The sequence below is a fragment of the Geotrypetes seraphini genome, chromosome 9, assembly GCF_902459505.1.
Source record: "Geotrypetes seraphini chromosome 9, aGeoSer1.1, whole genome shotgun sequence".
Taxonomy (NCBI): domain Eukaryota; kingdom Metazoa; phylum Chordata; class Amphibia; order Gymnophiona; family Dermophiidae; genus Geotrypetes; species Geotrypetes seraphini.
This window is the reverse complement of record NC_047092.1, coordinates 19829450-19849902: the sequence shown is the minus strand read 5'-3', so window position 1 is coordinate 19849902 and position 20453 is coordinate 19829450. Positions and strand designations below refer to the sequence as shown.

Below are 20453 nucleotides of genomic sequence, written 5' to 3'. Positions count from 1 at the left end.
TGTCACACAATCGTGGCATCAAAGGCACAAAAAAACTTTGACAAGCACTGGAATAGGGAAATGTTTACAAGGAGAATGGAATAAGGCAAGAAACATCGGGGTAGTGATTATATACTTTTCATTTTCCAAATGGGTTAAAACCGTCCCCAATTGTTTGTACAAGAATCTCTTATCCCCTCTTCTTCTAAACCGCGCTAGCAGTTTTTAGCGTGGGGAGCTGCGCTGAATGGCCCGCGCTGCTCCCGATGCTCATAGGAACTCAATGAGCGTCGGGAGCAACGCGGGCCATTCAGCGCGGCTCTCTGCGCTAAAATACTCTAGAGCAGTTTCGTAGACAAGGGGGGTAAGTTTTCTGATTTACACCAAAAATGGTTGCAGGGATTCCATGTTCACAACTACTTTTCAATATCCCCTAGAAAAATTGTTTTGGTTTTTTTTTACATTGAAATTACTCACACATCCTAAAACTAACCAAGGAGAGGAACATCAGAAAACTTTACATGGAAAAGGGATTATGGGGCCTCCTATGGTGCACGGCTATTCCAGAACCTACTTCACCAATCCTAGCACTTTAATCATTTGTTCCTGCCCCCCACCAACCTCCCTATTTCTACGTTTTTATTTGTTGCATGTTTCTTTTAAATTAATTTGGGTGTGAGAGAATCTGCCTCACTGGAATCCTATGGGATAGATAAGTGCAGTGTGATTGGCATTTTGGCATTTAAATGAAATGTTTTTGACACAATTAATTTAAAAGAAACATGCAAAAAGCTCTTTTGGATTAAGTATATTACAAGGAGAATGGTAACATGTTGAGCCCTGTAAAAGAAAAGCCCTCTGTATTGCCTGGTGTCCATAACGCTGAGGCTGTTATCAGAATCTAAGCCTGACCTTTAGGCCTATCTCACTGGATGAAAAGGGAAAGGTGGAAGGTGTGATAACTATGGCATTTTATCTTTCCCTCTGCTTTCACTCGAGGCCTGGGCAAAAGAAACTGGGAAATACCAGGAGGGAGTGGACGAACCGGACCCCGCTAAGTGGAAAGCTAATCTGCGCTGTGCTTTGAACAAGAGCCGTGAATTTAAGCTACTTTATGATGGCACAAAGGATACCCCAATGCAGCCTTTCAAGATCTATGAAGTCTGCGACATTCTACAGCCTAATGGAGGTAAGGGGCAAAGGGGAGATGGGAAGTGCAAAGAAAGAGAGGGGGGGGATGGGAGGCAAAATGGCTCCCCAGGTCAGGGTGGTTTTGTAGGGCAGTCACCCTATTTCTTTGTTTCTTTGCAGGGGCATAGTAAGAGGGGGGGGTCTGCCCCGGGCGCCATGTTGGTGGGGGCACCGGCATCCCTCTTCCTCTGTCCCCCCCGCCATGTTTGCACCTCCTTCCCCCCCATCCCTTTAGTTGTTCACTGCCTTGAGCAACAACATGCTCCTCGTGACGCGTTGTCTCTCCCACTTCCAGGTGCCGCTCGTAGGAAGTGACATCAGAGGGAGAGCCAACGGGGTCGCGAGGAGCACATTGAGGTTCTTGTTGCTTGCAGCGGTAAACAACTACAGGGGCAGGGAGGGCATGATTGTGGCAGGGGAGCTTGGGGAAGGAGTGGGGGCAGAGACGAGGGTGGGGGAAGGGCATCTCTAGCCTCGCTATGCCACTGCTTAAAAGTACATTTCTAGGACCTCACTTTGGAGGACATTTACTGAATTTGACCCTATGTGTATTCTGAAGGGGCACTGGATTACTGTTCCTGTGTGGCTGCATTTTTAGGGGGGGGGGGAGTGTGTGTGTTTTGAGAGGGAAGGGAGATTATTAGTTTCCTTAGGCACACTTGTAGCCCCTGTGGCCCCTCGATTATGTTTCAGTCCTTTAGACTTCCTCTGATTCTGAGCTTTTGCTATTTGCACTTAGTCATGATCATTCCAAAACCTCCTTTTCAAATACCCCCTAAACATGCATAATGGTTCATCATAAGACCTTAAGAATAGCCTTACTGGGTCAGACCAATGGTCCTTCTAGCCCAGAGGCCCGTCCTCAGGGTGGCCAAGGAGTAGCAACATTCCATTATTTCAAAGTAAGCAAGATTCCGGAACCCCAAAGAGTAGCAACATTCCATCAGAATCCCCAAAGAGTAGCAAGATTCTAGAATCCGAAAGAGTAGCAACATTCCATTTTCTCAGAGTAAGCAAGATTCCGGAACCCCAAAGAGTAGCAACATTCCATCAGAATCCCCAAAGAGTAGCAAGATTCTAGAATCCCAAAGAGTAGCAACATTCCATTATCTCAGAGTAAGCAAGATTCCGGAACCCCAAAGAATAGCAACATTCCATCAGAATCCCCAAAGAGTAGCAACATTCCATTCAGAATCCCCAAAGAGTGGCAAGATTCTAGAATCCCAAAGAGTAGCAACATTCCATGCTTCCAATCCAGGGCAAGCAGTGGCTTCCCCCATGTCTTTCTCAATAACAGACAATGGATTTTTCCTCCAATAAATTGCCCAAACCTTTTTTAAACCCATTTACATTAGCTGCTGTTACCAAATTCTCTGGCAACAAGTTCCAGGGCTTAACTATTCTCTAAGTGGAAAAAAAAATGTCCTCCTATTGGTTTTAAAAGTATTTTCCTGTAACTTCATCGAGTGTCCCCTAGTCTTTGTAATTTTAGACAGAGTGAAAAATCGATCCACTTGTACCCGTTCTACTCCATTCAGGATGTCGTAGACTTCAATCATATCTCCCCTCAGCCGTCTCTTTTCCAAGCTGAAGAGCCCTAACCTCTTTAGTCTTTCCTCATATGAGAGGAGTTCCATTCCCTTTATCATCTCGGCCGCACTTCATACTTTTAAATATTAAGCTTCATTTTAAATTCACATACCTAATGGTGGTAATGCCCAAAATTCATTTACCCAGCTAATCCAGAATACTGCAGCCAAATTGATCTTTACAAAACGCAAATCTGACCATGCCTCCTTGCCAAACTTCATTGGCTCCCAATGATCTCCAGAATCCATTTCAAATGTTCCTGCCTGGCTTTTAAGATCATTCACGGTATCCTTTCTTCCTTCCCTTATCCCACTATCTTACAACTCCTCAAGTCCCGACTCCTCCAGAACCGCCCAAAGGTATAAACTAGCCTTCCCCTCTCTACGTGGCATTCACTATGCAGGCAAACTGGGAAAATCCCTTCTCTTCAAAATCACAGGACTTTGGAAAGACCTCACCATCCCGCTGCGGAACCTGGGCTCCCTCCAATTATTCCGCAAACAACTGAAAACTTGGCTTTTCACCAAATTGTAATTCTATCCTCCCCCCCTTTTTCCTCCCTTCTACATATAAGTTCATATAAACCTTCTCCTTCTCTACCTATTATTTAAGTTCTTGTAAACCGTGTTGAGCTTCATATTCGTGGAGATGATGCGGTATATAAACTTAAGGTTTAGATTAGATTAGATTAGAAAATGACTCTTCTATAGAGGGGAGTGGGGGTTGGGGTTGTGTGTTTTTTGCCATGTACTAAAGAATCATGGTACATCTTTTGTATTGTATATGACCCTCTGGTTTCCGGTTTGTGATATTGTGATTGGGTGTATTTTGGAGTTTGTTTTTTTGATTTTGCTGTTTTTCCCATAAAAATCTTAATGTAAAAAAACGACTCTTCTCCTTTTGGGTAAAAATCACACTTTGCTGGTTCTTTGGGTTTGGGTGGCTGTCAGAATCTATTGTTTTGCTTTCAGTGCAGCTGCTTTTCTCTGCACCCCCCCCCCCCCTAGAATCTGCCACCTCGAGTTTGCCTAATGATTGAACTGGATTATGCTTTTATTTTGCTTCAGACTCTCTAGCTGGTGATGAATATATCTGCGGCCAGGATGAAGAAGAGGTGAGAGAGAAAATGCATAATGGCTGATTATGATGCTAGAGGTTTTCTCTTACTCTGTGGGAGCCAGGGATGCCACTCGCAAATCCATTTTTTCAGTCACTGCCCCCTCTCTGTGGAATACCATCTCACTAGATGTTCGATTAGAAAACTCGCTTTAAAAATTTAAAGCCAAACTTAAAACTTTCCTCTTTAAAGATGCCTTTACTCTTTAGTATCAGCTTCCGCTTCTCAATCCTTTAATTCTTGTGAAACTTTGAAACATCAAATGCTTCATCTGAAGTGATTCCCATCCTAATGTTTTACCGTCCTTTTTTAAATTAATTTTACTTTGATGTATTTTAAATAAACTTTCCCTCCCCTGCTTTCCTTTTGTTCCATGTATGTTAATGTGAATTCATCTAGGATTTTTAATATCTGATAAAATATTGCTTTTATTTACCTATTTTAATTGTTTGCTGCTATCTTTTTATATTGTACACCGTTTAGACACTTGTTTTGATAGACGGTTTATAAAAAATAAAGAAATTTGAAACTTGACTCATGAAGGGTAAAATCATGAGGTAGTGAGAGAGAGAAAAAAAATATTCCCTTCATAAGCAAACAACAAATTCATAATGTCCTTTTTCTCCCCCTTTTTTAATTAATATGTAATGGTTATGCGTCAAGGTCATTATCTAATATAATAAAGCCCTAAGCGCGCATGCGCACTCCCACCTGCGTGCTCCCGTTTTCCGTGAGCTGTAGGGACCCGCAAGTAGGAGTGCGCATGCGCGCAGCGGCGCAGAGCCTGTCGGACGCGGCAGCTCTTGCAGTCTGAAGGATGTGAACTGGCCAGGGCGACGTCAGCGGGGGCTAGAACGGACTTTAATTGCTGCCTCCCAGGCTTCTCCTCCTGCTCTGGCTGGGCCCGTGTAAAAAAAAACAAAACCCCAGAGCTCGCTTCGGGTCCGGCAAGGGTTGCGGGTCCTGAAACTTTCCGATTCAAGCAGCACTCTACACATGCTACTGAAGGCCCCGAAGCAGCATGTATAGAGTGCTGCAGACGCTGCTGGAATCGGAAGGTTAGTCGGGACCACGGGAAGGGAAGGGGAGGGAGACGGTAAGGGACTAAGGGAGCCATCCAGATCACGGGAAGGGAAAAGGGGGGTAGGGGAAACGCTGCTGCTGCACAGGGAAGTGGTGTGGGGGGAGGGAATCCTGCTGTGGCTGCTGCACAGGGAAGTGGTGGGAGAGATATGGTGCTTCATAGGAGGCAGGGAGAGAGACAGATAGATAGAAAGAAAAGAAGAAAGACACAGGGGCAGGAAGAGATACAGAAAGACAGACAGACAAAAGGGGCCAGGAGAGAGACAGAGACAGAAATAAAAACACAGACATATATTCTAGCACCCGTTAATGTAATGGGCTAAAATACTAGTTTTACAAATAATTCACTTGTAACTAGAGGCATTTATACAGTGGTGGGTGGTGAGTGCTTTCGGGAGATTCAGTGAATCCCCAGCTCTTTGCTTGATGAAATTTGATTTGTCGAGTAGGCAGCCTGCTCCACAAGTCAATCTGCATTTAGCATTAGAGCTACTCGGTTGCTGCACCAGGCCACATGTTAGTGCCATATGCTGGAGCCAGAGAAATACTGATGATTTAAATCAGGGATCTCAAAGTCCCTCCTTGAGGGCCGCAATTCAGTCGAGTTTTCAGGATTTCCCCAATGAATATGCATTGAAAGCAGTGCATGCACATAGATCTCATGCATATTCATTGGGGGAAATCCTGAAAACCCGGCTGGATTGCGGCCCTCAAGGAGGGACTTTGAGACCCCTGATTTAAATGCAACACTAACCCCTGTATAAGGAGGTGAAGTTAACTCTGAGCTGTTTTTCTCTGGTTCCATCTGCTAAGAGGGGGACACAGCCACTCATCTGGACTGGTGGTCTCAGGACTTAAGGAAAGGAAATTAACAACCAAGTCCAAATTTCCCTTTTATGAGTGTCCCCCTAGTCTTTGTAATTTTTGACGGAATGAAAAATCGATCCATTTGTACACATTCTATTTCACTCAAGATTTTGTAGACTTCAATCATATCTCCCCTCAGCCTTCTCTTTTCCAAGCTGAAGAGCCCTATCCTTTTTAGTCTTTCCTCATACGAGAGGAGTTCCATCCCCTTTTATCATCTTGGTTGCCTTATAAATGGCCGCCGATTGCACGTGATAGTGCCGTTTATAGAATTGCACCTTCGGGAAAGGTAAGCACTGGAAATGTAGGCCCTGATGGGATGGGACGTGATAAACACATAGATGTCCGATTGGAGAAAGAAAAGAGACCCCTGGCAGAGACATGTGTTTGGGTTGTTTTTTTTTTGGGAGGGGGTTCCATTTGTTTTGATCTCAATGCTCAGACAACAAAGATTAAAAAAAAATATATATATTTTATTTGGCATTTATTGACTGGCTGACACCATAAACAATACTGCATCCAGGAATATGGGTAATATGGTGACACATTAGTGATATTTGAGAGCTTTGGGAAACCTTGAGTAAATTTCCTGCTCTTGGGTTTTTTTCACAGCTGCAGGATATGATGCCCAGGCTGCACATAAAAGCAGGTGAGTACCTTACGGCAGAGAATTCTCAGAGTAAGATATGTGAGTGTGAATAGAATCAAGAACTGACATGTTTTCATTATGCTATGAGTTTTTATATTTTTATTAGTGAGGCATATTTATTATATATCACAAAATAAATTGTTGCCATTGCAAAAAAAAAAGAAAAAAAGAATCTTTTGGGGAAAATGGATAGTTATACAGAATGCAAATAGAAGTTATAAAATCAGATGGTGGGTGTGTACTATAGATTAGATACATTGTAAATCAGCAAAGGTTTTTCTTCTCCATGTCTATGGGGGAAATATTGGTGAATCAGGCCCTGAGTTCTTGGGAAGGACTAGGCATTTTGGCCCCGATTCTATTTACGGCACCCTCATAAAAACATAAGAATAGCCTTACTGGGTCAGACCAATGGTCCATCAAGCCCAGTAGCCCATTCTCACGGTGGCTAATCCAGGTCACTAGTATCTGGCCAAAACCCAAAGAGTAGCAAGATTCCGGAACCCCAAAGAGAGCAACATTCCATGTGGAATCCCCAAAGAGTAGCAAGATTCTAGAATCCCAAAGAGCAGCAACTTTCCATGCTACTGATCCATGTCCTAATAACAGATTATGGACTTTTCCTCCAGGAATTTGTCCAAACATTTCTTAAAACCAGTTACGTTATCTGCTCTTACCGCAACTTCTGGCAGTGCGTTTTATAGCTTAAATATTCTCTGAGTGAAAAAATATTTCCTTGTATTGGTTTTAAAAGTATTTTCCTGCAGTTTCAACGAGTGTCCCCCTAGTCTTTGTAATTTTTGACGGAATGAAAAATCAATCCATTTGTACCCATTCTATTTCACTCAAGATTTTGTGGACTTCAATCCTATCTCCCCTCAGCCTTCTCTTTTCCAAGCCGAAGAGCCCTAACCTTTTTAGTCTTTCCTCATACGAGAGGAGTTCCATCCCCTTTTATCATCTTGGTCACCTTAAAAATGGCCGCCGATTGCATGTCAATCACGTGATAGTGCCGTTTATAGAATTGCACCTTCGGGAAAGGTAGGCACTGGAAATGTAGGCCCTGATGGGATGGGAAGTGATAAACACATAGATGTCCGATTGGAAAAAGAAAAGAGACCCCTGGCAGAGACGTGTTTGGGTTGGGTTTTTTTTTGGGGAGTGGGTTCCATTTGTTTTGATCTCAATGCTCAGACAACAAAGATTTAAAAAAAAAAAAAAAAAAAGTATTTTATTTGGCATTTATTGACTGGCTGTCTGAAACCTAGGGTCCATATTAATATGTACCAAAGTTTACAGACCTCCACTCAAACCATTTGAATAGGCCTGGCTTAGGGGATAAATATGAGACTACATGAAAAGGATATACAGGCAGTCCCCGGGTTACAGATACCTGACTTAAGTACAATTCATACTTAAGCATGCGATTGTGGCTTCATTTGATTTCACTGAGCAGTATTTCCTGTGGCAAAGACTCCTACAAATTCAGGAATGATGCATGGCCACATTAAGAACAGTGTGTGGTTGTGAATGCTGTAATTTAGAGGGTCATATAACAGTTGTTTAGGGAGAGGAGAGTACAGGATCATTTCACTAAGAAAAAGAAAAAAGAAAAATACAGATTTAATAAAATATGAATAAAGATTGGATTGATGCAGAGTTTAAGCAACTGGCTCTGTTTGCCTGATTGCTACCCGAAGGTCCATACAAAAATATTTTGAAAAAGAAAATTACCTGTAAAAGTAAAGCACTAATTATGAAGACATAGCAGGAAGTAGATGAGACACTGAACAGCTAGCCTGTGCTATGCAAGTGTAAAAATCTAAACAACTGTTATATGATTTAATTGATGGTACAGCAGTGACATTGGTTGTGGCATATAGTAACTTAGAGGGAACACTGGTAGGGACAGGTGGCCCTTTTGTCTGCTGGAAGCAGAGGTAAGCAGCAAGAATATTAAAATCTACACGTTCTGAGTTACATACAAATCCGACTTAAGAACAGCTTTAAAAACATAACTCGTTCTTAACCCGGGGACTGCCTGTAGTTGTTTATTGATCTAGTGGTAACATTGTTATGTAGAAAATGTATCAAGGTTCAAGGTTTATTAATATATATTTGATTTATCGCTGAATCTGTTTAAAAAGCGATGTACATAAGTAAAAGAATAAAATATAAAGATACAAATTAAAACTCAGTCACAACAATTTTAAGACAAGACAAACTTGAATTGGGAGGAAAAAAGGGGGAAAGATTACATCTGTTATATATAGAAAAACAAATACGGGAAAAAAACATAAGGGAACGGGGATAAGTAAAAGATTAAAAAACTAAAAAAATTTTTAATAATGAGTATTAAAAACATCTTTAAAAAGGTGAGTTTTCAAAATTTTTTTTTAAAGAAAGAAGATCTCTTTCGTTTGTGATATGTTGTGGTAGAGAGTTCCACCATTGTGGACCCATAACAGAAAACATGTCTGCTCTTCTTGTTCCTATTGTTTTAAGGGAAGGTATAACTAATAAGTTTTGAGAAGATGATCTAAGTGAACGAACGGGATTATAAGTTTTTCCAATAAAGATTAAGGTACAGTAAAGGGCCTTGCATTGACTGAAGTTGGTCCTGGAAGGAGTGAATAGTTCTGCCATTGGGGAAGAGCTCCGTGCTGCCATGAAGTGCCATAGTCCTGGTCGGTTCATAGACAACGGCGCGAAAGACAAAAGCGCGCGCCGACAATTGAGCACAGCGTGCGCCACCACGCTGCTCTAAATTACAGTTTTTAGGGGCTCCGACGGGGGGTTTTGTTGGGGAACCCCCCCCCAGTTTACTTAATAGACATCGCGCCGGCGTTATGGGGGGTTTGGGGGGTTGTAACCCTCCACATTTTACTGTAAACTGAACTTTTTCCCTAAAAACAGGGAAAAAGTGAAGTTTTCAGTAAAATGTGGGGGGTTACAACCCCCACACCCCCCACAAAGCCCCCACAACGCGGCGCGATCTCTATTAAGTAAAGTGGGGGGGTTCCCCCCACGCCCACCCCGTCGGAGTGCTAAAAACAGTAATTTAGAGTGGCGCGGCAGCGCGCGCTGCGCTCAATTGTCTGGGCGCGCCTTTGTCCCGGCGCGCTTTTGACCTGACACCGTCCTGGTCTGAGTCAGGCTTATGTAATAATATGCTTTCTCCCTTTCACAGATTCTGGCCACAGCACGGACAACTCAGCACCTCCTTATATGTGGATCAAGTCCGAAGTGCCGTTCTCCAGCTCATGCGTGAATGAGCCTTTCCCTCACATGAGTCATTTGTCACTAGTCCATCCTAACATTAACACCATCCCGCCTCCTCCCTCTTCCGTGAGCTTTCCTGGAGTCGATCTGCAGCCACAGAATGTAGCTCTGCCCGATATTGCAGTGCCCGGACGCATAGAGACCCTCCCTGCCCCTGAAGGTGGACCTATGCTGCAACCTATGGATCAGCTCATCCCAGACCTGCTCATCAGCCCTCACATGCTTCCATGTAAGAAGGGTAAAGGGATGGGACTAGATATACCACTTTTTCTGTGTGGTATGCACAATCAAAGTGGTTTATTTTGTACCTGGGCCAATGAAGTGTTAAGTGACTTGCCCAGAGTCACAAGGGTCTCTGTTAACCAGAGCTGAGGTTGTGGTGCCCAGGTTGTTCAAGAAATATGTCAAGCCAAACTCCTGATACAACCAATATCCTCAACTCCATCACCAGACTCCAAATGTTCCAACCAATAGCTTCCCTATAATCTTCTGGAAATGACCAGAATCTCTTCCTTGCATAGAACTGCAAGATATTGGCGGAATAAAAGAAATTAATGTAATGATGTATCATTCCACCAATAAGAATCAACCTCATCAATGATGTCACAATAGCTTGATTGTAACGGGTAAAGTACTTGCTATACTAATTTTTCTGTGTAGTTTACACAATCAAAGTGGTTCACCTATTTTAGATAAGTACAGTAAAACCTTGGATCGTGAATAACTTGGTGTGCGAGCATTTTGCAAGACGAGCAAAATGTTGTGTTCAATTTTAACCTGATAAACGAGCGATGTCTTGCAATATGAGTACATATACATGTGTCACGTCATCACAACTGAGCCGATGGTTCTTCTCTCTCTGACGCTGCGAGGTCTTGCAATACAAGTACGAACTACAGTACAGTATTTTCTATTAAAGTTTTTGGGTTGTGGAACGAAGCATCTGAGTTTCCATTATTTCTTATGGGGAAATTTGCTTTGATATAAGAGTGCTTTGGATTAGAAGCATGTTTCTAGAACAAATTATGCTCGCAAACCAAGGTTTTACTGTACTTATTTTGTCCCTGGGTCAATGAAGTGTTAAGTGACTTGCCCAGAGTCACAAGGAGCTACAGTGGGAATTGAGCTCACAACCTCAGGCAGCTGCTCTAACCACTAGGCCACTCCCCCAGTAGCCTATGTTGCTAATTTTCCCCCTTAGAGTGAAGAGTTTCAGTCTCTGTTAACCAGAGCTTTGATTTGATGTCATAATGCATAATTGTGAGATTGTGATGTCATAATGCATAATTCCCTCTGATTATAGCTTATTTTCTAAATAGTGCTTGGCACACAGTAGTTTACCAATAAAAGACAAAGGCCCGGATTCTATAAATGGCATCTTAAGTTTGATGCCGGTAGGCGCCCTCTCGGTGCCTAACTTAAGTTGAAAACACCATAAAAATAAATAAATAAAAAAGGGCATTTAAGAGCCCATAGACCAGATCATGACAGGAGTGTGAGCTCCACACCTCCTGCAGTCCGCTAGGAAGATCAACTGCTTTAACACCTAAGTAGCAGCAAGACCAGCTGCCTATAATAGGAGCCCTTGCCCCGATCCAGCCAGGCATGTGAGCTCCTCCCCCTATATCCCGTTTAAGAGATCAATCTACCTGCTTTAAATATCAGCAGCAGTAGAAAAACAACTGCTTTTACATACAAGCAGCAGCGAGACCTACCACAACCACCAAGAGCCCACAGACCCGATCCTGCCAGGAGTGTGAACTCCTCTCCCTGCAGTCCATTGGAGAGATCAATCTGCATGCTTTTAAATATCAGCAGCAGTGGAGATCAACTGCTTTTACACCTAAGCAGCAACGAGACCAGCCACAACCACCGAGAGCACACAGACCAGATACTACCAAGAGTGTTAACTCTTCCCCCCCTGCAATCCGCTAAGAAGATCGACTGTTGGCTCCGGGCGGCTTTCCCGCAGAGGAGAGAATCCTGCATTCACCGTGGGCCTCATCTGGGGCAGCCTCCTTGGAGCGGCTGGGGCACGGGCAGTGTGTCTGGGAGGGAATGCATGGATGGGAGAACATCTCAGGGGAGGAGACATAGGCATCCTGGGACTGTCGGCCAAGTCTCTTCCCTGAAGAAGCCCTTTCTGGAAACATCAATCGCTCCTCCTAAACTTACTTGCTCCACTTCATCACTTCATCATGCTTCTATTCCTTTCTCTCCTCTCTTCTACCTTCCAAAGTATTTAGATCAATGCTGTCTTGTTAAAATGTTTATTTTATTTTTCCTCTAACTCTACTTTTCACTTCTCTATTACCCTCCAGGTACTTTAGTTAGATTGTGAGCCTTCGGGACAGTAAGGGAATTTTTCAAGTACCTTTCTTATTTCTAATCTTAATGTATATTTTCTGTAAACCGCTTAGAACCTAACGGATGTAGCGGTATATAAGAAATAAATTACATTACATTACATTACATTACATTAAAAGAAAATGTAGGCATCTAAAAAAAAATGGCACGGAATCGTGCCTATGGGGCACTTTATGATGCCTAATGCCGGAAGAGGCGTTAGGTGTTGTAAAGCACCACCGTAGGCACAATTCACGTGAAAGGTAGGCGCTGGAAATGTAGGCCTTGAAAACCCTGGCCTACGTGTCCAGGGTCTACTTTTCCCGAAGGTGTAATTCTATAAATGGAGCCATCACATGATTGATATGCGATCGGCAGCCATTTTTAAGGCTGCCGCCGCCGATGGCACCATATATAGAATCTAGGCCAAAATTCCTAGCCCTTCCCATGAACAAGCCTCATGGTGCCTTAGACAGGTTAACAAGGAACTAAGAAAAAGTGTGGGCATAGAAGCCAGCTCAGAGGGTGTTGAGCACCCCTAACAATGAGTAAGCTTCTTCACTGTGTTCAAAGAGGGGTAATTTGTATTGTGTTTGGGAACCCCAATCATTCTGAAACGTTGGCACCTAGGGGGGTGGGGTAGGTTTGGTGCCACATCAGGAGTCAAAGACCTTTGAACAAACAAGAAGGGGGACTTCTTGGAGTGCAAGCCTAGTGGTTGGAGCAGCTGCCTCAGCACCCTGAGGTTGCGAGTTCAATTCCCATTGCAGCTCTTTGGGATTCTGGGCAAGTCCCAGGTACAAAAATAAGTACCTGTCTAAAATATGTAAACCACTCTGGTTGTAACCACAGAGAAAAAGCAGTACAATCAAAGCATTGTGACATCAGTGATGAGGTTGACTGTGTCGGGAAAAGTAGACCCTGGACACGTAGGCCAGGGTTTTCAAGGCCTACATTTCCAGCGCCTACCTTTCACGTGAATTGTGCCTATGGTTGTGCTTTACAAGACCTTACGCCACTTCCGGCATTAGGCATCATAAAGTGCCCCATAGGCATGATTCCGTGCCATTTTTTTTTTTTAGATGCCTACATTTTTCTTTTAAATTCCCTTTTTTATTTATTTATTTATTTATTTTTATGGTGTTTTCAACTTAAGTTAGGCACTGAGAGGGCGCCTACCGGCATCAAACTTAAGATGCCATTTATAGAATCCGGGCCTTTGTCTTTTATTGGTAAACTACTGTGTGCCAAGCATTACTTAGAAAATAAGTTATAATCAGAGGGAATTTAAAGAGTTAGACAGATAAAGAATAATGTGGAGAAGTTCATTTCTAGGACAGAATGACTCAAAGGATGAGCACAGGGATGCAGAACCTGCCTCTTCTAGGAAGGGATGACTCAAGGAATGGGTACAAGAATGCAGAGCCTGTCACCTTCAGAATTGCTAGGCTCAGAGGATACAGGATAGACAACATTTCACCTGTAGATCAGTTAAGAAGGGTTCAAATATTGTTACCATCAGCTAGTTAGTCAGTGGCCCCAAATTGAGGACTTTCTTAGAGATCAGACTCCAAAAGGTGACCCTTGAGGTTAATTCCCTCCCACCCATCCCAAGGCAAAGCTGTTTTGGCTCTTCAGCCAACCAGGAACAGAGCATTACTTTGGTAGGATTTTTCTGCTCTCTCTCTCTTTCTTTCCAGGTGTAAGTACTTCTGCAACCACAGTATGGCTGGGAAACATTGTGTCACCAAAACTGCTACTCAGGTTACAGTTTCTGTCTCTGTGCAGACAGAAAATGCTACCCAGGCAGAGGAAGTAGTTCCATGAGCTGTCTTCAGCTTGAATCCCTCATGAAGGGAGTAAAGAAACTGAGAGGAGGTGGCAAGACTGAGAAGCATCCGTGAGAATGAGAGGTACATCGATGAAATGGTTCATGAGGCATCAAAGATTTCCAGCTGGCTAGGGTTACGGAACCTTGCAAGATTGGTACTCTGATTCCACCAGCCCTTGAACTGAAGAACCAGTATGCTGCCCTGGAAGTGGAGGAGATGGGAGCATCCCAGGTAGAGGAAGGCCCAAAGCTTGAGATCCCAAAAATTGTTGGATCCATGACCATTAGGAGGTATAAGGTAGTGGTGGTTGGCGATTCCTTTTTGAGGGGTACAGAAGCATCCATCTGCAGTCTATGATATCCTAGGAGGTATGCTGTCTGTCTGGTGCCAAAATCTAAGATGTTATGGAGAAATTGCCAAGACTCATCAAGCCTGATGACTATTATCCAATGCTGCTCAACCATGTTGCCACTAATGATACTGTTAGGTACCCCTGCAAATGTATCAAAAGTGACTTTGTGGTTCTGGGAGAGAAGGTGAAGCAGTTAGGTGCACAGGTGGTATTCTCGGCCATCCTTCCTGTCAAGGGTAAAGGCCAGGTCAGAGAAGCACACATCCTGGAGAGTAATGTGTGGCTACTTGGATGGTGTCGTTGAGAGCATTTTGGCTTCCTGGACCAGGGGTGATTTTCTAAGGGCTGCTGAGCAGGGAGGGTATCTATCTATCAAAGAAGGAAAGAAGTGTCTTTAGCGGCAGGCTGGCTAATCTACTCAAGAGGACTTTAAACTAGTAGTAATGGGGCAGGATGGTCAAAGCCCCTGGGTGAGTATAAGCCCTCAGGTAAGTAAATCATTGAATACCTCTACACGAATGGGAAAAGGGGGCAAAGTCTGGAAAGCAATATATACTAATGCTCAAAGTATGGGAAGCAAGATTCTGGATCTAGAAGTTGCGATGGAAGAAGATGAGTTGAATATAGTGATGTTCACGGAGAACCATGACTGGGATGTAGTTATACTGGTCTATAATCTGTTCAGGAAAGACAGGGTAGGAAGAAAAGGAGGGGGGTGGGAGTAGCTTTATATGTTAAAGATCATATTAAAGCCACATAATTGCAGGATCTGCAGGGCAAGGAAGAGGCACTGTAGATCATTTTGGAAAGAGGGAATGGTAAATATATTTACATTGCTGTGATATACAGGCCTCCTTCACAGATGGAAGAAGTGAACAGAGATTTAATAGTAGACATTTAGAATATATCTAAAAAGGGAAAGTTTTACTAATAGGTGATTTTAACATGCTGGATGTTGATTGGGGTATCTCTATTGCAGGGTCTTTTAGAAGTAAGGCGATCCTGGATTCTCTACAAGGAGAACTGTTCTGGCAGTTGGTAATGGAACCTAAGTAGAATGGGGTCATACTGGACTTAGTGCTTACAAACGGGGAAAGTGTTTCTGATGTTACAGTGGGTGATCATCTGGCATCCAGTGATCACTGCATGGTACGGTTTAATATTAAGATGGGTATAGAGAGGGCTCATTCAAAAGTAAAGGTTCTAGACTTTAAAAAACACTAACTTTGTTCAGATGGGGATTACGTCAAGGAATTGTTGTCTGGATGGGAACATCTGGAAATGGGGCAACCGACCTTTTTGTGAGGCAAGTAAGTGAATCAATAAAAGGTTAATAAAGATTGAACTAAAAAAACACAAACCCCAAATATATTGTACCTAGATGTTACTTTTTTGAAACTACGAGCAGTGAAACAAGCTTGGAATGATGTTTTCTCTGCTCATTTGCAGTGACGGATCTGGAGATCAAGTTTTTGTATCGAGGGAAGCAGGCAGGGTGCCTGACGGTCAGCAACCCCCACGGCTGCCGCCTCTACTACAGCAACCTGGAGCCCACCCCAGACCAGGTGGCTCTGTTTGGGCCCATGACATTGGAGCAGGTGTGCTTCCCAACCACAGACAGCATTCCCAACGACAAGCAACGCTACTACACCAACCAGTTACTGGACGTGATGGACCGCGGCCTGATCCTGGAGTTGCAGGGTCAGGACATTTACGCCATCCGGCTCTGCCAGTGCAAGGTCTTCTGGTCAGGCCCCTGCACCCCGAGTCATACGGGTCCCAACCCCATTGAACGGGAGAAGAAGATTAAACTCTTCAGTCTGGAGACCTTTCTCAATGGTGAGATGATGTTGCAGGTCATCCTTACTTCCATTTCTTTCAGTAGAGGTAAAACCCAGATGTCTCAATCCGTCCTTCTTTTTCTGGAGCAATATGGTAACCCTAACCGTAGCGCTCCTTATGGGAAGGTTGTTGTCTCTTGAATCAGGAAAAGGCCTGGAGTGGCAGACAGCGGCCAACCCCTTTCTAAACCTGACAGCACTATGTTTAAAACTCACAGGTCAGCTGTGCAAAGGTCAGCATAGCTGGCCAGTGAATTCATTGATACTTGTATGGTGCCTACAGGCTTAGACTGAGGTGGATGCTACTGTAATCTCCACTGCTGTGAATGGATTCTGTTGACATCTCCACACCAATCTTCATGGCTCCCTGCCAAAAAAATCAAGGGGGAAGTGTGTGTGTGTGGAGGGGGGGGGGGACACTGACATCAGTACTTTTTGTCTCAGTTGAAGCAGGCACTTTGTGCAGACCAAGGCGGGTGCCTAATGGCAAATTTTGCACTGGCGCTACATGTGAAGATAGGAGGAGTTAAAATGTATTTATTTATTCATTCATTCAATTTTCTATACTCTTCTTCCAAGGGAGCTCAGAACAGTTTACATTAAATTATTCAGGTACTCAAGCATTTTTCCCTGTCTGTCCCGGTGGGCTCACAATCTATCTAATGTACCTGGGGCAATGGGGGGATTAAATGACTTGCCCAGGGTCAAAAGGAGCAGCACAGGGTTTGAACCCACAACCCCAGGGTGCTGAGGCTGTAGCTTTAACCACTGCGCCACACACGCCCATCAAGTTGGCCCATCCGCAATAACCAATATCACTTTCTCTCTCCAAGAAAACCCACCTGCCTATCCCAGGCCCTTTTGAATTCAGACACAGTTTCTGTCTCCACCACCTCTTCTGGGAGACTTTTTCATCCATCTACCACCTTTTCTGTAAAAAAGTATTTCCTTAGATTACTCCGGAGCCTGTCACCTCTTAACTTCATCCTATGACTTCTCATTGCAGAGTTTCCTTTCAAATGAAAGAGACTCGACTAATGCGCATTTACATTATTTAGGTATTTAAACATCTCTATCATATCTCTCTTCTCCTGCCTCCCCTCCAAAGTATACAGATTGAGATCTTTAATTCTGTCCCTATACGCCTTATGATGAAGACCACACCCCATTTTAGTAGCCTTTCTCTGGACCAACTCCATCCTTTATCTTTTTGACGGTGCAGCCTCCAGAATTGTACACAATATTCTAAATGAGATCTCACCAAAGTCTTATACAGGGGCATCAGTACCTCCTTTTTCCTACTGGCCATACCTCTCCCTATGCAACCTAGCATCCTTCTAGCTTTCGCCGTCACCTTTTCAACCTGTTTGACCCCTTTAAGATCATCACATACAATCACACCCAAGTCCCGCTCTTTTGTCATGCACATAAGTTCTTCATCCCCTAAACTGTACCATTCCCTCTGGTTTTTGCAGCCCAAATATATACTGTGAGGATGGCCAATTTATTGCAGATAGTGATATATAGCTGTTATGGGGATAATGGGTTATCATGGAGGGTAGTGTCTATGCTATTGGGGTAAGTGGGTATCAGAGGATGTTATCTATGGTAGGGGGTTATTAGGTATCAAAAAAAAAAAAAATCAGGAGAAAAAATTTCTTGTAAATCATTTTAGATCTTTCAATTCAAAAGATCCGACCCTATTATTAAGTATATAATAAAGTGAGTGAAAGTGCCCAGTCAAACGATTATCACCATCCCTACTGGCAATGGGATAATCACAAATATCATAGCACCACCTGCCTACCTGAATGAATATAGCCAAAAAAATATACAGAAAATGTTTTTTCTTTTTATTTATCTTGATTTAACTCGCTGTTACCCAAACGTATTCAGTCATTTATGTAGCTTTGGCAGGTAGCAACCATTGCCAGGTTCTCCAATTCCTCAGTTAATATCCCCAGTGAAAAACCAAAAAGAGGGGAAAAAAAAAAAATCAAAAACCCAAAACAAGTCTCCATACACACAAATGCGTGCTCCAAAATCCAGTCCAAATGTAGACAAATGCAAGTGTTTCTTAGTCTCCGACGTGCGAGAGTGATCTCTGTTAACTTCTACCACTGCTTATCACAGGAGAATGCTATGTTAAGGAGTGAGGGTTAAAACAGAGGACTGTGTATATATTTGGGGGTGTTGTCACCCAGTCTAGTGTCTTTGTTACAGGAATCTGGGGGTTATTGTGGAGGGTAGTATCTATGTTAGGGGCTGGGAGTTATTACAGAGCACAGTGAAATATTAAAATGCAAGTCAGGTGGAATCTGAATGTTTTTTTTCTTCTCCAGAGCTTATCATGTGTCAGAAGGGACAGGCAAGCACTATTCCCCCCTTTGAAATTTTCTTCTGTTTTGGAGAGGAGTGGCCTGATCGGAAACCCAAGGAGAAAAAGCTCATTACTGTACAGGTGAATCAAATTCCTTACTCTGGCATGTGCTCCCACTTAATCTAGCCTTGTTCTTGGCCCTCCTTCCAGTTGGCCTCCTCTACTGCTCCCATTTGTAGGGTGTATAATTCCTATCTGTTTTGCATCTACTACAGGTGATCCCAGTCGCTGCCCGGATTCTGTCTGAAATCTTCTCGGGAGAGCTGTCCTGGTCAGCTGACAGCATCCGGCTTCAGATCTCCCACCCAGACCTGAAGGACAAGATGGTCGGGCAATTCAAGGAGCTCCACCAGCTCTGGCAAACTCAGCAGGCACTGCATGCGCCATCAGCTCATGGGGATGTGCCAGATCAAATGCAGGCACCCGAGTCGGGACCCTGGCCTATGCAAACTAGCAGCATGCAGTGATGACGGCATAAGCTACATTGAACTGGTTGTATTTCAGCACTCCTTAGGTGATGATGTGGGCCAGTAGACAGAACCTGCCTTATTGAGCTTTATTAAAGGCGAAAGGACCATGTGAAAATGTGAACTGATCTCATGAACGTGAAGAGCAAGGCAGTGTTGAAATACTACTCCTCTTGGCAGGATGCTATAGCCTTTGCATATTCTGCCTTGCAATGATGAGAGAGATAAGGCATGATACAGCAACCCTGGCCTTGCCTTTCAATGAAAGAGACAGAAAATTTCCAATACCTCACCTTACTGGATATCACGACAGGGTCATGTCTATGCACTTACTACCCAATAAGCTTTTTTTAGGGGTCAAAACTGAAATAGAATTTTTTTAAAAACACCAAAACTAAAACAATAGCCTAATGTTTTAAACTAGCTTGTTGGCCTTCAGTGGAATAACAACAGTTCTTAATTCAGTTCCTTTTTCTTCCTCCTGAATTTTAAATTCTGAACTCTTGCAAGACACAGAGAGCAAGGATCGTGTCCAAACGTCATCTTGCACATTCAGCCTGGCATCATGTATCCTGGCACAAAATGTTTGTTAAAAGAGACCTCTAGTAATAAAGATTCATGTGCACAGTTTAATTTGAGGACATTCTCTGGCTGACAACGTCTATAGGTTTAAATTTTAAGTCTTCAATGATAGTTTGGAGAAGTCTTTAAGGAGCTGACACCATTGTACAGGGGAATCTTCATGGCCAATGCTGTCGGCTTGTATATCAGCCATTTGGGAATTCCCCTTTACTGTTGATTTCATCAGAAGGCCACATTAAAGTGTTTCACTCTCTCACACATTAAGGAATAAGTCGTAAAACATCTGAGAATCTGAAAGTGGACCTACCAAAATACATCCTCAATCCACAATTACCCAGGTGATGAGTCAAGGCCACCAAATGTAGATCCATCCACATGATCTAAAGCAGTGGTTCCCAACCCTGTTCTGGAGGATCACCAGGCCAGTCGGGTTTTCAGGATAGCCCTAATGAATATGCATTGAGCAGATTTGCATGCCTGGCACCTTCATTATAAGCTGATCTCTCTCATGCATATTCATTAGGGCTATCCTGAAAACCATACTGGCCTGGTGGTCCTCCAGGAAAGGGTTGGGAACCACTGATCTAAAGTTCCATGAATGTCCCATTAACATACTAAAATGGGGCTATAATGAATGAGAATCACAAGCTCACCTAGCCATTTCTTTTTTTTTTTTTTTTCTTAAATTATATTTTGGCTCTGCTCAATCAGCTCTGGTCGCTATTAGGAAACACGGCAGTGTCACGAGCCTTCATTCACAACTATCAGGGGTTTTCTACTAATGCAGGGGTGTCCAATGTCGGTCCTCGAGGGCCGCAATCCAGTCGGGTTTTCAGGATTTCCCCAATGAATATGCATTGAAAGCAGTGCATGCAAATAGATCTCCTGCATATTC

At 43.3% G+C, this 20453-nt stretch overlaps 1 protein-coding gene across 2 annotated transcripts in view; it reads left to right on the top strand.

Annotated features, from left to right (window-relative positions):
* IRF5 (interferon regulatory factor 5) overlaps window positions 1-19609 on the top strand; it is a 53564-nt gene extending 33955 nt beyond the window's left edge. For both annotated transcript variants that reach the window (XM_033959714.1, XM_033959713.1), the window contains exons 3-9: window positions 979-1168; window positions 3828-3874; window positions 6440-6476; window positions 9667-9987; window positions 15738-16127; window positions 18472-18590; window positions 18725-19609. In XM_033959714.1, coding sequence (XP_033815605.1) covers window positions 979-1168; window positions 3828-3874; window positions 6440-6476; window positions 9667-9987; window positions 15738-16127; window positions 18472-18590; window positions 18725-18976 — 1356 coding nt within the window. In that variant the 3' untranslated portion in view covers window positions 18977-19609. The remainder of the gene's footprint in view (window positions 1-978; window positions 1169-3827; window positions 3875-6439; window positions 6477-9666; window positions 9988-15737; window positions 16128-18471; window positions 18591-18724) is intronic.
* The last annotated feature ends 844 nt before the right edge of the window (window positions 19610-20453 follow it).